This window comes from Bos indicus, chromosome 8, assembly GCF_029378745.1.
Source record: "Bos indicus isolate NIAB-ARS_2022 breed Sahiwal x Tharparkar chromosome 8, NIAB-ARS_B.indTharparkar_mat_pri_1.0, whole genome shotgun sequence".
NCBI classification, from domain to species: Eukaryota; Metazoa; Chordata; class Mammalia; order Artiodactyla; family Bovidae; genus Bos; species Bos indicus.
This window is the reverse complement of record NC_091767.1, coordinates 28,681,332-28,697,347: the sequence shown is the minus strand read 5'-3', so window position 1 is coordinate 28,697,347 and position 16,016 is coordinate 28,681,332. Positions and strand designations below refer to the sequence as shown.

Genomic DNA, 16,016 nt, shown 5'->3' with positions numbered 1-16,016 from the left:
GTTCATATTTAGAAGCAAAGGCCTAAAAAGATGATAGGAAGCTCTGTGTGTGAGGTATTCTCTGTCAGCTGATCTGATTAAGCTGTTTGGCTGGAAAACTTCTAGCATTATCCTCTTTAGGTCTTTTTTGCCTGCTGGTTAGATTCTCCAGGGAAGATCCTTCAGTCACTGTTTTGGTTGCCAGTGTTCTGGTAGACAATAAATATTAGAAGATTAAGGATGTTAATTTATTATATATCTTTTTACTTGAATGTCTTGTTTTTGGTGTGGAACACTTACCACATTTGTATCTGATATCCCGAGATGTTCTGTTTTATCCTCTCCAGGGACTAAACCCCTAGTGTTCTGCCAGAGTGGGGAAGAAATCAATACCCAGTGTGTGGTGTATAGGGTAGAGGATCTGAGGAGCTCATTATTTCTTTGGCAGACTTTCAACCAATTCTTCTGTTTTCTGCTCTAGTTTTACCCCCATTTTAAAGGATGTTGCCAATGAAGTGAGCTTTTTGGTGACTCTGGTGTAAATCCAGTTGTCTTCTTTGGCTTTGAATTCAGGTTGCTTATGTCAATCAGTCACCACTTATCCACCTGCATTCCAACTTCCAATATTTTATAGCTACTATCTCATCTCCTATTTTCATTCTCCTTTTGAGTTTATATCTCTAAATTCTCTTTGCTGTTCTTTTGGTTAAAATTTTAATTTTGGGAAAAGAGAGTGCTTTAGTCTTTCATTTTAAAGCATGAATCTGTATTCTTTTATACTTTTTGTAGTATGTGTTTTATTTGCATAATTTAAACATGTTATTTAAAAGAGTAGTAAGGAAAGAACTCAGTCGTCTCCAAAACTTGTCAGCTTGTGGTAGGATGAGATAACCTTGAATAACCTATCTTGAACAGTGTGGTGGTTTCCCAGTGGGCAGTGATTTGTTTATATACTGCTTTGCATTTCTGTCTTAGCTTTTGCAATCAATCTTTTACTGGAACATTTCTTTCGGGCAAGGACCATAGCATGTCCCCTGTTTTTTGAGAAGTAAATTATCAGATATACCAGAAGTGCCTGAAATTTACTTAATAAGAATTATATTTTCTTTTGATAGGTTGAAGAATGCCTCATCTGATATAAAACAAATGGTTAAAAGTGAAACAGACTTGGATATTACTGCTGATCTCAGAAAGAAACTCCATCGGGCTAAGAAAGAAAAATTAGAAATAACAACTAAGCACAATGCAGAGGTAGAATTTATTTTCTTCTTATATAATGTTAAACGTAGAGTTTGATTATTTTAGATTCATTTCACATATTAGAAACTCCTTGTTTCAACATTTATCACTTTAACATTCTCGTGCTTAAAAAGGAAATTAATATAACATGATTTTTTAAATATAATGGAATTGTTTTAGAGTGTTAAAGTAGAAATTTAATGAACTTTTGTATTTATTTGTATGTTGTCTTAATTTTATTTTAATTAACGATCACATTTGATCAAAAGTGTTCATTGATGTATATGTTTGGTGACTAAGGGATATTTATAAATCAGACATTTTGGAAATCTTAATGTAGGTTCCTTATGGTCTCAGTCGTGGAACAGCCTCTTAAATTTAAGTATGGACCTTTTAATCATAGTATAATTCATGAATTATTGTAGTTTTTTTTTTAAATTATATCATTATATCTTTTATTAGCATGTGTGTATATAAATACATGTATTTCACATGTATATGCATATATTCCAAAGACAGTAGTTACTTTTTACTCTAGGATAATTCATGAATTATATGTGTATGTCTCTTCTGTCTGTTGTCTTTTTTCTCTGTTTTCTTCTTTTTCTCTATTTAAATCTTACTCATTCTTAAAGCTCAGCTTGGGTAGCCTGATGTAGTGAAAAAAATATCGAATTACAGAGACCTGGAATCATTCTTGGTCCTTCCATTTACAAGGTATGTGGCCTTCAGCAAGTTATTTACCTTGTACATCATTGGTTTCTCCTTGTGAAACACTGGTCCTAAGGGTTGTTGAGATAATTAGGTGAAATAGAACTTGTGAAGTGCCTGTGAACAGTAATACTGGTTGTAATTTATTGACAGTCAAACGTAAACTGTGTATTTTCCTTCTGTTTTTGTTAAATTCCAATGCTGTTCTGTTGGGACACCTTTTAAAGCCTTTTAAAGGTGAAAATAATTACTCTTTTCTCTGGTCTTCCATAATATGTTGTTACAGATATTTTAGAGCTAGAACATTTATTTCACACTTACCTAATCTTCTTTAGTCCTTAAGCTTCCTGAGAGCTGAACGCAGTGACCATGCTTTGTTTGTGTACCTCCTGAGTTGCTTATTGGCACATAGTAGGTCCTCAGTAATTGTGTGTTGAATAAATATTTTTTTTCAGCTTATCTAAGGAATGATGGTTTATGATTAAAATGACAAGTGATCAGTATGTAACTGTTTTATTTGTATTTTTAATGGCAGTTGAGATAATTTTAAATAATTGAAGTAATAATTGCTTTTATTTATGTTGTATTATTACATACTGAATATCAAGTTGTATTTGTTAAATGGGTGCTAATTATTCATAATCTCCAAAACATATTTTTTAAAACCAAACATACATTTTACTTGAGAATATTAGTATTGTGATAATCATTCATCCATTAAATATGTTCTTTCACATACATTTATAGTTATCACATTTCTCTTAGCAGAACATACATTTACTGCCTTTCATATGATCAAAATATTTTGAATTATGTGTTCACATTAAAGAGATAGGAAATTATCTTATGGAAGAAAGGGAACTTTCTCAAAATAGGTAGTTATGATTGGTTTAGCTCCAATTACTATACATTCTTATTGTTTCAATTATTTGTTTAGATGATTTTTAGATGTTTAGATGATTTTACATATATATTTTACATATGTATTAATTTAATATTTAATATTTTTTTAGCCATATGGTTTCTAAATGTGTCCATTATAAAGCAAGGCAGCATCTAAAAACTAAGGCCAGATATTTGCCTTATCAGGTGCTCCTAACACTAATACTAATACACTGGGTGATTGGCATAAAATATCTTTAAGTGTCCATCAATAGCTGAATGGATAAATAAAATGTTTGTATATACACACACACAATACATATATTTAATGGAATATTACTCAGCCATAAAAAGAATGCCTCTTGCCATTTGTGAAAACATAGATGGACCTTGGGGGCATTATGGTGAGTGAAATAAGTCAAACAGAGAAAGGCAAATACTGAATGATATCATTTATGCGTGCATGCTAGGTCGCTTCAGTCGTGTCTGACTCTTTGTAACCCTATGGACTGTATCCTGCCAAGCTCCTCTGTCCATGAGATTCTCTAGGCAAGAATACTGGAGTGGGTTGCCATTTCCTCCTCCAGGGGATCTTCCCAACCCGAGGATTGAACCTGCATCTCCTGAGTCTCCTGCATCGGCAGGCATATTCTTTACCACTAGAGCCACCTGGGAAGCTCAATATCATTTATAGGTAGAATTTAAAAATTTAAAAAAAAACCCCAAGCTCACAGAACAGAGAACCCATCTCGAAACTATTTCTGGTATTAAGAGTAATACTACTTGATGTCCAAATGGAATTGATTACACAAGTACCAGCAGAGGTAAAGAGACAAATGGGGGATGTTAAGGTGACCCAGAGGGTAGTAACATTAGGAAGCCACTTCTACTCCTAAGGTTGAAAAAATTAGGGCCATGGATGGAGGGCCTATCCAGAAGTATTTGCAAGCACAAGGAAGAGATGCTACTAAGGGTAGACTGAGAGAGGGACAAATACCCTGGCTTCTCCTTTCCTGTCCTCAGGTACAGCACAGTGCCTCTTATTGACTCAGACTCTTGAGAAGCCATGGTCAAGTCATCATGGCCCGTGTAGTTCCTGGAATACAGAGCAGTGTGGAGAAGGATAGGGGGTGGAGTGGGTCTGAGCGCAAACAGGTAAATGACTGGCATAACTGGGAATGCCCAGATGTTAACAGCTTTATTCCTGAGGGATGGAGTGATTCTGAAATTAATGGAGTTACCTTGAATGTGTAATTAAGGTTTTATTTTTTCATTAACTTACTATATTAAAAGATAATTATAGATTCTTATTTTGTGAGTGTAAGTGTGAAGTTGTTATTTTTAAAACATTTTTTAAATGAAAATTATTTTTTATATGCTAGAAAGAGTGTAACTCCTTCTGTGTTCTACATATTAACAGCGACACAGCTACTTAACGGTAATTTCTGATGTTGCCCTTTAGAAATTCTTTTTGTCATTTCTTCTTTCTTAGTAATTGAACCATTATTTCTAGCCTGATATAGTGGCTCTGTGCTTTCCTTTATAATAACGTTCTCTCTCATCTGCCATCTCTTTCTCTCCCTCCAGCAATAAGTAATTTTGATTTTCTTTGAACTATCATAATATTTTTACCTCTTTTGTAAAACTAATCCCTTATGCTTTTCTATAGTATTTCATTACTTGTGATCAAGAGCTCTATAATGTTTGTTTTTATACTTTCACTGTACTTGAGATATAGCAAGTATTTAATATCATTTAATGAATCTTTGTTTAGATCACAGAATTTAAGAGTGGGAAGGGACTTTATAAATCATCTGGTTCAAACTCTTGCAAATAGTAGATAAATTAGATATTTGTTTATTAAAACACCTGCAGAATTGGTACTTTTATTACTTTATGCTCTATCAGTAATATCATAATCAAGAGAAATAATATAGATAATATTTATCAATATTTATCAAGTAAATATTTATAAAATATTTAGCTTCTTGGTTTCAATTATGGATTAGAAAGGAAGGAGAGAATGAATTTTTAAATGCTTACTATATGTCATGCCTTTTTTACATATGACTATTTCTGATTAAAACCTTTTAACTTCTCTTTATTTTGGATACGAAGTTCATATAAGAATTTTTTTCATTTTAATTTTTGTTCTTTAGTGGATTCTCTAGAATAAGAAAATTAATCAGTGTTATTTGATAGGTTAGTGCTTCTTTTCCAGTCTTTTAGGAAGTAACAATGTGTAAATTCTTGTCTTATAAATATTACAGAAACAAATTTCTGTGTTAATTTAAGTGTTTGAGTACACGGTCTCATAATCTTGGAGACATGTTTTAACATTGGTTCATGATATCAGAAATCTGCTTTTAGCTGGCAAGCTATGAGAGCCAGATTGCCAAGCTGCGATCCGAGGTTGAAAAAGGAGAGGCGTTGCGACAAAGTCTGGAGTACGACCTGGCTGTTGCTAGAAAGGAAGCTGGACTCGGAAGACGGGCTGCTGAAGAAAGGCTAGCTGAGGCACACAGGATACAAGAAAAACTCTGTGGTAAACTACTTCTGTTTCTTTCCATGTTTAGGGTTGTAATGTCATTGTATATCATTGCTCCCTGTTGTGTATGGATTCCGTATAAGAGCAGAGGTATGACTGGCTTTGGATAGACAGACTTTGCTGTTGTGTGTATGCTTTCTGGCAATTATGTGAACATTCATTTACTTGACATTAATGTTTTTGTATATGTATAGAAAGAGGTTCAAAATTCTGTTACTCACTTTGTAGAGCACTTGTTCCATGAACAATCAGTAGAATCAAATAGAGATTTAAAAAAGAATTATGGGCTTCCTGTCCCATATAATCTGAAACAGAATCTCTAGCCTCAGAGAATCTATATGTTCAAGAAGCATTGCAGCTGATTTGTTGATTAGCCAGGTATAGGAACCACAGAGTATAATATATGTAAAGAAATGTGCCTAGCTATGTGTATGACTTATAACCAGCACCTGGGTCATGGAATGGAAAATTATCAAAGTCTTCCACATAGATGACTGCTATCCTGATTTTTAATAGCAGGAAATTAATTTATTTTGCCTCCTTTTTGTACTTTATAGGAAAGGAATCATAGAGTATGTACTCTTTTGTGTCTGGCTGCTTTCCCTCGACACTGTGTTCATGAGTTCATCCTATTGTCATATGAACTTAATATTGATGTTTAATACTATATAGTGTGAACATACCACACTTATATTCATCCATTTTTGTTGACAGTGGTAGTGGGTAGTGTTTAGTTTTTGGTTATTAAGAATAGTGTTTCCCTGAACATTCTTATACTCAGTTAATTTTAATGAAGAGAACACTGAACATGAATTCATAAGATTTAGATTTAGGTCCTGATTCTGCCACATACTGATACTTGAAACTAAACAGTTTTAAAAATGAAATGAGAAAACAAAAGTGCTTTGTTAATTGCATGGACTCAACAAATGTCAAAGTTATAGTATTATAAAGCTTACTATCCTTAGTCTTGGTCTGGCCATTGGTCAAAGATAATTTTGATTACCTTTGACATTTAATTACTACACTACTGTCTGACAGTTAGGATTATAAGACTTGAAAGGCACCAGATATACAAGTTAATGACTTCTATTTAATTATGAAGAAATTGAAGTCCAGGAAAGATGGAAAGTTACTTGCCCAAAGTCAGGTGATTTCAACACACATTTCGCAGAGGAAGATAGAATTCCAGTAGTCACATGAAAAATGCTTCCCCTCACTTGTCATCAGGGAAATACATATTAAAATCACACTGACTGTCACTGCATAGACATCAGATGGCTTCAGAAATGACTGTCAATACCAAATATGTTCAGATACAGAGCAACTGGAACTCTTTCTTATATTTGGTTAGTGAGAAAGTGAAATGGTACAACTACTTTAGAAAAAAACTTGGCAATTTCTTTTAAAATAAGCATATTATTTTCTCCAATGACCCAGAAGTTTCACTCTTTGGTATTTTCTCTGAGAAACATTTGTCCACAAAAGACTTGTATAAGAATTTCATAGCAGCTCTATTTATGACAGCCCCAAATTGGAGAAAAACCTTAAATGTCCATTAACAAAAGAAGAAAACATTTTTGTATATTCATTGGATAAAATACTGCTCAGCAATAAAAATGAACTAACTCTTGATACATTCAATAACTTGAATGAACCTCAAGAATATTATGCTGAGTGAAATTTTACACAGAATATGACTTCTTGTATGATTCCATTATATAAAATTCTAGGACAGAAAAAACTATTTGTTGTTGAAAAAAATCAGAACAATGGTTACCTTTAGGATGGGTTGGTGGGGGGGACTGACTCGAAAAAGGTAGGGGGAAATTTTCAGATTGAAGGAAATGTTCTTTATTTTGATAAGGGTTTGGGCTACATTAGTGTATGCACTTATCAAATCTCTTTGAATGGTACACTTAAGATTAATCAATTTCACTATATGTAAATTTTACCTGCAAAATAATTGAATTATATATTTTAATTCTAATTATTGATATGAATGCTCAGTTATTCAGGATTGAAATTTACTTTTATTTGCACCTTGTTTTGAAATGTATAAGAACTATGATGGTTTGATGGATGGAGAAAATGAATGCATGCATGGATAGATGTATGGATGAATGTGTAAAGAATATATATATGGCAAAATGTTAAGCATAGAATCTAGTCTGAAGTTCATAGGTGTTCATTGTACAATACTCTGTTACTCTAAACCTTATTTTTCAAAATTTTTGTGATAAAATATTAAGGGTAGAGTAGGAAAAAACCTAATGAATTTATGGGATTTTAAAAGAGATAAACTCATAATGATTGAGAGAGGAGACAAGACAAGAGAGAAAATATTGGAAGTTGAAAAACAAGTGGACGAAGGATAACTGACTTAGCAGACTTAAGATGTCAGAATCCTAAGCCCCAGTAAAATAAAGGAGGTTAGTTAATAGCTGTTTGCTCTAGAACCACATATGTTCTTAGATGCCCTTCCCACGAGCCTGCTGTTCTGGGATTGCTCCCACTTCCTAGTGTAGATTGGGGGCTTAATATCTGGAGAAGATAAAATACAGGGTTTCCAGACTGGCAAAACCAGGAAGATAACATACTACTACTGAATACTGAGGGTCTATTGCTTCTAGATTCTTTTTTCTATTGACTTTCCCAAAAGTAAGCCTTGAGATTACTACACTCCGTGTGGGAACTTGGAAGACCCTTCCATGGGTCATCTGACCAAGCTAAGAGAAAAACCTAATGATAGTGAGGTAGGGAGTTTCCTTCCCACATTTATCAGAACACGGTTATCAGCTTCTGTCCTCAAGCTCAGAATCTGGGCAATAGTTATGTGAGTATATAAAAGATGTGCCACCCTTATAGTTATGCTTAATTGGGAACAGATAACCAAGAATTAGCAGATACTTGGGGAAATCCTCTAAAACGGAGTGAAAAGCATTAATCTGGAAGAATCAAAAACTCTGCCAGGAGCAGATTTAACAAATAAGCATTATTAATACCCTCACAGCTGAAAAAGAATATGGTCTGTCCAAGGTATAAGAACTGGGGGATGTAAAGAAAATAAAAGCCTCTTAGAAATTAAAAATATGAAGTCAGAAATGAAAAATGGCAACAAAAGCACTGGAAGATGAAGGTGGGAAAAATTTCCCCAAATTAGAGACAAAGGTAGAAAGATGAAAGAGAAAAGGCAAGAAACTTTGAGGACCAGTCTGAATAGTGGATGATCTTGAAAGAGATAAGAGAGAAAGCAGAAAGGGATAAATGATCAATGAAATTACTTAAAAAGAAAACACCTCAGAACTGAAAGATATGAATTACCATATTGAAAGGGCCCACTGAATATTTACCACAGTGGAAGAAAATAGACCCACGTGAAGTCATGCTGCTACTGCTACTGCTAAGTCGTGTCAGTCGTGTCCGACTCTGTGTGACCCCATAGACGGCAGCCCACCAGGCTCCTCTGTCCCTGGGATTCTCCAGGCAAGACACGTGAAGGCACAGCATTATGAAATTCCAGAAAATAGAGACAAAGTAAAGATTCTAAAGCTTTCAGAGAGAAAAGAAAAGGAAAGAAAAATAAGCCATTTGCAAAGGAACAGGAATCAAAATGGCCTTAAATTTACTTGCAATACAGGATGCTAAACTTGTAACTGAATGGGAGGGAGACTTTTTGTGTCTTTTAAATAACTTTTGTATTTTGAACCCTTTGAATACATGATCCATTTAAAACACAAATATAATTAGAAATAATACTACAAATAGTGTTTTTTTTTTTTTTTGGTTTGTTTAACAAGTATAGTTCAGTTGCTCAGTTGTGTCCCACTCTTTGCGACCCCATGGACTGCGACCCCAAGCACGCCAGGCTTCCCTGTCCATCACTGGTACTCCCGTGTTATCTTTACAGCAATGTAACTAGGAGGCACTTTATTCCCACTGAGTGTTAGAGAGTCAGAGAGGTTTAATCACGTGGTAGGTGGTGAAGACAGACCTGGAAGCCTTTCATTACTTCTTTTCTAGATGCTGAAACAGAACAGCAGCCATAGTGAGTTCGGAAGTGATAGTTATTGTTGAGTTAATACTAGGATGGGAGGTTGAGCCTAACTTTAGGGGAGCAAAGAGTTCTAGTTTTAAGGTTCACAACCTCAATTTTGTGATGGTCTTAAGTATGAGATATGCCACAAGTATTGTTTGCCAAGTCAAAAATCAAAATTTGTAATCTATCAAGTCTTTTAAAAAAGAGGGTGTGGAGAAAAGGGAACCCTCTTACACTGTTGGTGGGAATGCAAACTAGTACAGCCACTATGGAGAACAGTGTGGAGATTCCTTAAAAAACTGGAAATAGAACTGCCTAATGATCCAGCAATCCCACTGCTGGGCATACACACTGAGGAAACCAGAAGGGAAAGAGACACGTGTACCCCAATGTTCATCACAGCACTGTTTATAATAGCCAGGACATGGAAGCAACCTAGATGCCCATCAGCAGATGAATGGATAAGAAAGCTGTGGTACATATACACAATGGAGTATTACTCAGCCATTAAAAAGAAGACATTTGAATCAGTTCTAATGAGGTGGATGAAACTGGAGCCTATTATACAGAGTGAAGTAAGCCAGAAAGAAAAACACCAATACAGTATACTAATGCATATATATGGAATTTAGAAAGATGGTAACAATAACCCTATATATGAGACAGCAAAAGAGACACTGATGTATAGAACAGTCTTTTGGACTCTGTGGGAGAGGGAGAGGGTGGGATGATTTGGGAGAATGGCATTGAAATACGTATAATATCATATATGAAACGAGTCGCCAGTCCAGGTTCAATGCACGATACTGGATGCTTGGGGCTGGTGCACTGGGACGACCCAGAGGGATGGTACGGGGAGGGAGGAGGGAGGAGGGTTCAGGATGGGGAACACATGTATACCTGTGGCGGATTCATTTCGATATTTGGCAAAACCAATACAATATTGTAAAGTTTAAAAATAAGATAAAATTAAAAAAAAAAAAGAAAAGAAAAAAAAACTAAGAGAAAAAAAAGAGTATCCAGTTTTTTTTTTAACTGTCTTTTAAAAAAAAAAAAACATTTATTTTCTTGAATAGGAGAAAAAACATTTGAGTTGCAGCTGGTGCACCTAAACTTGGATGTGCTCTAGGAATATGTCATAACCAATTCATGGCAAAATCACCTCTGTCTGGAGGGGAAGAAGAGATTGAGAATATATAAAATAGGTTCTGGGACAGGAACTTTTCAATGTAGACTGGTATGAAGTGGTTAAATGTTTTAAGATGATATTGTAAATGAAATCAGCTCTAGTGCCTAGGTTTTTGAGCTCCTATGTTTTAATTTGTGGTTGTAAATATACCTGTTATTCTTTTATATTTTTAATAGCTCAGAATGTAGAACTTCAGGGAAAGGCAAATGAGATCGAGAAAGCATTCCAGATTTCCCAGCAGAAATGGAAAGAAGAGTGCAGAAGATTTGAACATGATTTGGAAGAAAGGGACAATATAATTCAAAATTGCCATCAGGAATATGATTTACTTACGAAAGAAAAAAGCAGACTAGAGAAAACTCTACAGGTAAATATTTCATGAAGAAATTCTTCTGTATTTAATATTCATTGATATGTATTATTGGAGAAGGCAATGGCACCCCACTCCAGTACTCTTGCCTGGAAAATCCATGGACGGAGGAGCCTGGTAAGCTTCAGACCACGGGGTCGCTAAGAGTCGGACACAACTGAGCGACTTCACTTTCACTTTTCCCTTTCATGCATTGGAGAAGGAAATAGCAACCCACTCCAGTGTTCTTGCCTGGAGAATCCCAGGGACGGGGGAGCCTGGTGGGCTGCCGTCTGTGGGATCGCACAGAGTCAGACACGACTGAAGCGACTTAGCAGCAGCAGCAGATATGTATTATGGGCTTCCCTTGTAATTCAGTCAGTAAAGAATCTGTCTGCAATGCAGGAGATCTGGGTTTGATTCCTGGGTCAGGAAGATCCCCTGGAGAAGGAAATGGCAACCTACTCCAGTATTCTTGCTTGGAGAATCCCATTGACAGAGGAGCCTGGCAGGCTACAGTCCATGGGGTTGCAAGAGTCGGATACAACTTATATGTATTATACATTATTTGAAGTTATCTTTGGGAAGGAAAATGCCAGAAAGCAAGCAAATCTGATTTCCTCTTTACTCCTCCCAACTCCTTTCCTCTCTCCCTTTCTTCTTTTTTTTTAGGGTCATATTTGCAGGTCTGTTTTGTAATATGCTTTAGCAATATGTGAGTATATATACTGTTTCTTTTGTGAAAAACAGTTTGAGTTCTCTGATCAAAATTTTAAAAAAACCCACTTATGTGGGAATATTGTAAGAAGATAAGAACCCACAATCCTTTTGGTCTAGCAGCATGAAAAGTTGGAATTTTAGAAATGTGGGTCCTAGATTTTGACCTGAATATACAATAAACACAGAAAAATTTGTATATATCTGATATAAACTTCATTATATATGTAGAGTACATTGTATATGGCATGGTAGGTGAAATATATGGCCTTTTACTGAAATTATTGTGAGCTATTTATCCTCCCATTTTTTTGTTCTTTTTTAGTTTCTAAAGTAAAAGCATGGTTTAAAGTTGAAGTTGCCACTCACCTAAAAGATTTTGAATTGTTTGTGTTTGCCATTTTTTTTCAACTACCAATTTAAATTAAAAAAAAAAAATGTGGTAAAAATGCTTTCCATTTACCAAGGGTGTAAATGACTTTCAGAATACTGGAAATAAATCTTCACTAAAAATAATTTTACAAATGCATTTGCCAAATGTAAAAGTTTTAGCACAATGGTTCCCTTCCATTGTCAGCATGTCTCCTTTTGATTTCCTGCTTGCTAACAGTCACAGTTGTCTCTTCTATTTACTGTAATATTCTTAGACTCTGGAACGGGGCCAGACATAGACAAGGGTTGCATTAGTATTTGAATGAGGGGAGTTTAGTGACAGCTGGAACTACGAGTTCCTGGGCTGCTCTATATAAACTGCCCCTCGTAAAATGTCTTAGAATTACGGGGAAAGGAGAGAAATGGTGGCAGCATTCCTTATAGTCAGTCAGCTTGCATCTCGGATCTCTTATGGATCTTGATGTGATCTTGAGCATCTGTTTGGTAGGAGAACTTTGATTTTACACGATTGGCTTTGAACTAATCTGCATGGAGACCTTTGGGAATAAAGAGGAGTCACTGTTTTCCTCTAAGGGGAAAAGGTCTCAAGGCTCTCCCTGTTGGCTTTCCAGTAGTGTTGGGAGGGCAGTCTTTACTTTGCAGATCCATGCTACAGTTTATAAGGACAGGGGAGGTTTTCCCTCTCTCTCACATAAACCACAGAATCTTTCTCCTTGTGTTAATGCAGATTGAGTTTTAAACCCTACAGTTTAGAAACTTGGGCTTCTCAGGAAACCTGCATTTTATACTTCTAATGTTTTGAACCAAATTAGATCCTGTAAATGTAGCTCAACTAAGAAAATCACTCAAGAAAAGCATCTTGCAAATACTGCTTATCTGTAGAACAAGAAATTAGTTAATAGTCCAGACCTAAAAATGTTTTATTTCATTTTTCAAATATTTGATATTCATAGGAAATTAGAGCTTTCCATATTATCTCCTTTACATACAGATTTACATATAGATTACATATATGCCCGACAGTCTACTTTGTTTTTGTCTTTTTATCAGGATGCATTTTGTTCAGTCCCCTGCAGCTAAGTTTTTTGGAAAGATTGGTTTAAATATCTATATTTAACATCTGTATTTATATCTATCTGTATCTATCAATACTGTATCTATATCTACCTGTATCTATCAATATCTGTATCTATATCTACCTGTATCTATCATTATATGGATTACATATATGAAATGTGGCTTGAATTAAATGGGTAATCATAGCTTCTTATTCAGATATTATTCTGATTGTCAAAATATAATCATTCTATTAATTCTTTTAACATAAATTGTAGTGAGTTTTAATAGTCTATGGGTAAGGAAAGCCCTTTTTATGTTTAAATTGTGGATGAAGGAAGAAAGGTAACTTTTATTGATCAACTAGTAAAGCAAGATTTTATTCATGTAAAGGAAGCGTTGGAAAAACATCAGGAGGAGAAGAATGAGATGGAGTCTCATATCAGAGAGACAGCATTGGAGGAGCTTAGATTACAAGCAGAACAATGGGAAGCAGAGAGAAGAGAGTTACAATTTATAGTCCAGGTATTTAAAAATAATAATTCAGATCCTTCAATATGTCTTTTTAGTGCTTATGATATTAAAATTTACATTAGTGAGATAATTGACTCGCCTACTCAAGGAGAAAATAATTCGTAGAAAGCCATGTTTCATTTGTAGTTACGTGACAATATGGGCAACTGGTTCAAAAAGATACTATTAGAATTAGAGTCAGGTGACTTCCATTGCATAAATTATTTGATTTTTAAAGGACATATATACACTTGGCATTTGGTTTTCCAGTTTAAAATGGGAGACTATTAGCAGTCTTTAATAACATAAAGAAATAGAATAGTTAGATTTTGGATATTAAAAGATGCTTACAAATCATATAGTAATACTCTCTTTTGAACTCTCTTTAAGAAGTGCAAATTTTTAATCATGTTCTTTTAACCCTTTCCCTGCCAACACACAATGCAATTTGAAAATCACTGGTTTTATCTAATAATTTCCGTTATAGATGAGCAGACTGCAGTTTGTGATTTAGTCATATCATAGACTGAGCAATTAGTGTGGGAAAAGATTATAAGTCTCCAGATTCTTACTTCTGTGTATATTGCATATCTTTAGGACATTCTATAAATTACTTTGAAGGAGAGTTAGGAGAAATTAAAACTGTTCATTCACTAATCAACCAATGTAAAATTTCAAATAAATTTCCATCATTTCTTCTATTAATTTGTGATAAGACAGTTTTTCTACACAAAATGATATTGAAATGTAGTCTTCATATAGATGTCAAAGGTATGTGTTCTTTACAGAATGAAAAATGTTCACCTAAAAGAAATTTTACAGTTGCTTTTTGTGTTAGGAAAAGTTTTATAAGACGAAAGTGGCCCCAAACCTGTAGAGAATAGGAGGCACCTATTTCTTTAAGAGTGAAATCTGGCAGTAAACAGTGGAAGTACTGAATTTGTTGCATATGTAAGTGTTGAGAATACCAACGGTATCACATATTTCCCAAACCTTTGTTCCTTGGGCAATGCTTTTCTTCCCAGTCACTCCCTCTGTGAAATCTGTAAAGATAGTTACTCTTTAGACCTCTTGGTATTTTTAGAGTCTGCTTGTAATTTTATAGTTAGTCCTCTCATTCAGTCAGTCACTTGTTCCTTTATTCATTCCCTAAGTACTTGCTAACTTCCTGCTGTGGGTCCTGAGGATATAAAATTGATTAAAATATGATTTCTTTCCTAAAGGATCTTTCAACATGGAGAGGCATATAAAGAGAGGAGAAAATATTGTAATATAATACAATTTTAAAGAAAATGCTATGGGGTCATAAAAGAGAAATGAATTTCCTGGGAGTTTGGGGGAAATTTATCACAGAGCAGAGGGCATTTGAGCTGTTATTGATAATTGTCTTCATGGTTACCTAAAACAAACTAGTACACATAAGTAAATGAAAATAACCTCTTTATTTTTGAATACTCAGAAATTTCCACTACTACCAGTCAGAAGCCCCAAATTTATAAAATATATTGCAGAGACCTATATTTAAATGTGTAGATGATATGATTTTAATACAGTTTCCTGATCAATCCTCTAAACCTCACATGAAATGTATATGGTTCAATCAGACTTTATATTATGAAGTATTAAGGGAATTTGGAATTCTTTGTCAATCTTTAATTATCATGTGTGGGAAGAATAGGAATATATTCCTTAGGTTACTACCACCTGTGAGATAGATTTTTTTGTATTCCATAACTGAAATGTTCAGAACTCTGTCTCTTAATTCCTTGGCCTTTTTATTTTAACAAAAGAAAACTGCTTTTCCTTTTATAAAGCAAGCTTAGAAATCTTTTAGATTTTAAAAAAGTCTTTTTTTTTTTTTTAAACAACTTGATTGAGGGCTAGATGAAAATTCTCTCCTCTCTCTATTGGCTGTTGATGGGTTTAGGTTTCATCCTATAATTAAGTGTTAGTATCACATAGTGTTCTTTTGTGTAACTCTCCAAGGGAATTCAGTTTTTAAAATAAGTTTAAAAAAAACCTCAATGAAGCCCCATCTTAAACAGACAAAGCTGGTACAATATTTCTCTCATCTGGGCTTTAGAATTCAGGCTTGTATAAAAGAAAAATCTTAATTTTATGCCATGTCTCCTTTCTTACCCAGTATTGAAGTGATAAATAGAGGTGTACTTCTCTGGAATATTAATGGGGATTTTTAATTGAGTTATCTCATTTTAAAAAAGCGTTTTTCATTTTTTTAAATTCATGTCCTCTTTTGATAAACATAAAAATTCCATGCTTCTCTTGGCATTCTTTGAAATTTCAAAACAAAGCAAAGCCATAGTAATTTTAGAATGACGTAATATTTGATCTTGGGAAAATGTTATTTTATGTTTTGCTTCTATTTATTTAAATTGTTTAT

At 34.4% G+C, this 16,016-nt stretch overlaps 1 protein-coding gene across 9 annotated transcripts in view; it reads left to right on the top strand.

Moving 5' to 3' along the window:
• CCDC171 (coiled-coil domain containing 171) overlaps positions 1-16,016 on the top strand; it is a 341,501-nt gene that overhangs the window by 18,252 nt on the left and 307,233 nt on the right. For 8 of the 9 annotated variants that reach the window (XR_011568027.1, XM_070794512.1, XM_070794515.1 and 5 more), the window contains 4 exons: positions 1,095-1,230; positions 5,182-5,356; positions 10,764-10,954; positions 13,496-13,627. Coding sequence is in view for 8 of the 9 variants with exons in the window: in XM_070794512.1 (XP_070650613.1) it covers positions 1,095-1,230; positions 5,182-5,356; positions 10,764-10,954; positions 13,496-13,627 (634 nt within the window). In the remaining variant the exon portion in view is untranslated. The remainder of the gene's footprint in view (positions 1-1,094; positions 1,231-5,181; positions 5,357-10,763; positions 10,955-13,495; positions 13,628-16,016) is intronic. The other variant, XM_019965909.2, reaches the window with a different exon arrangement.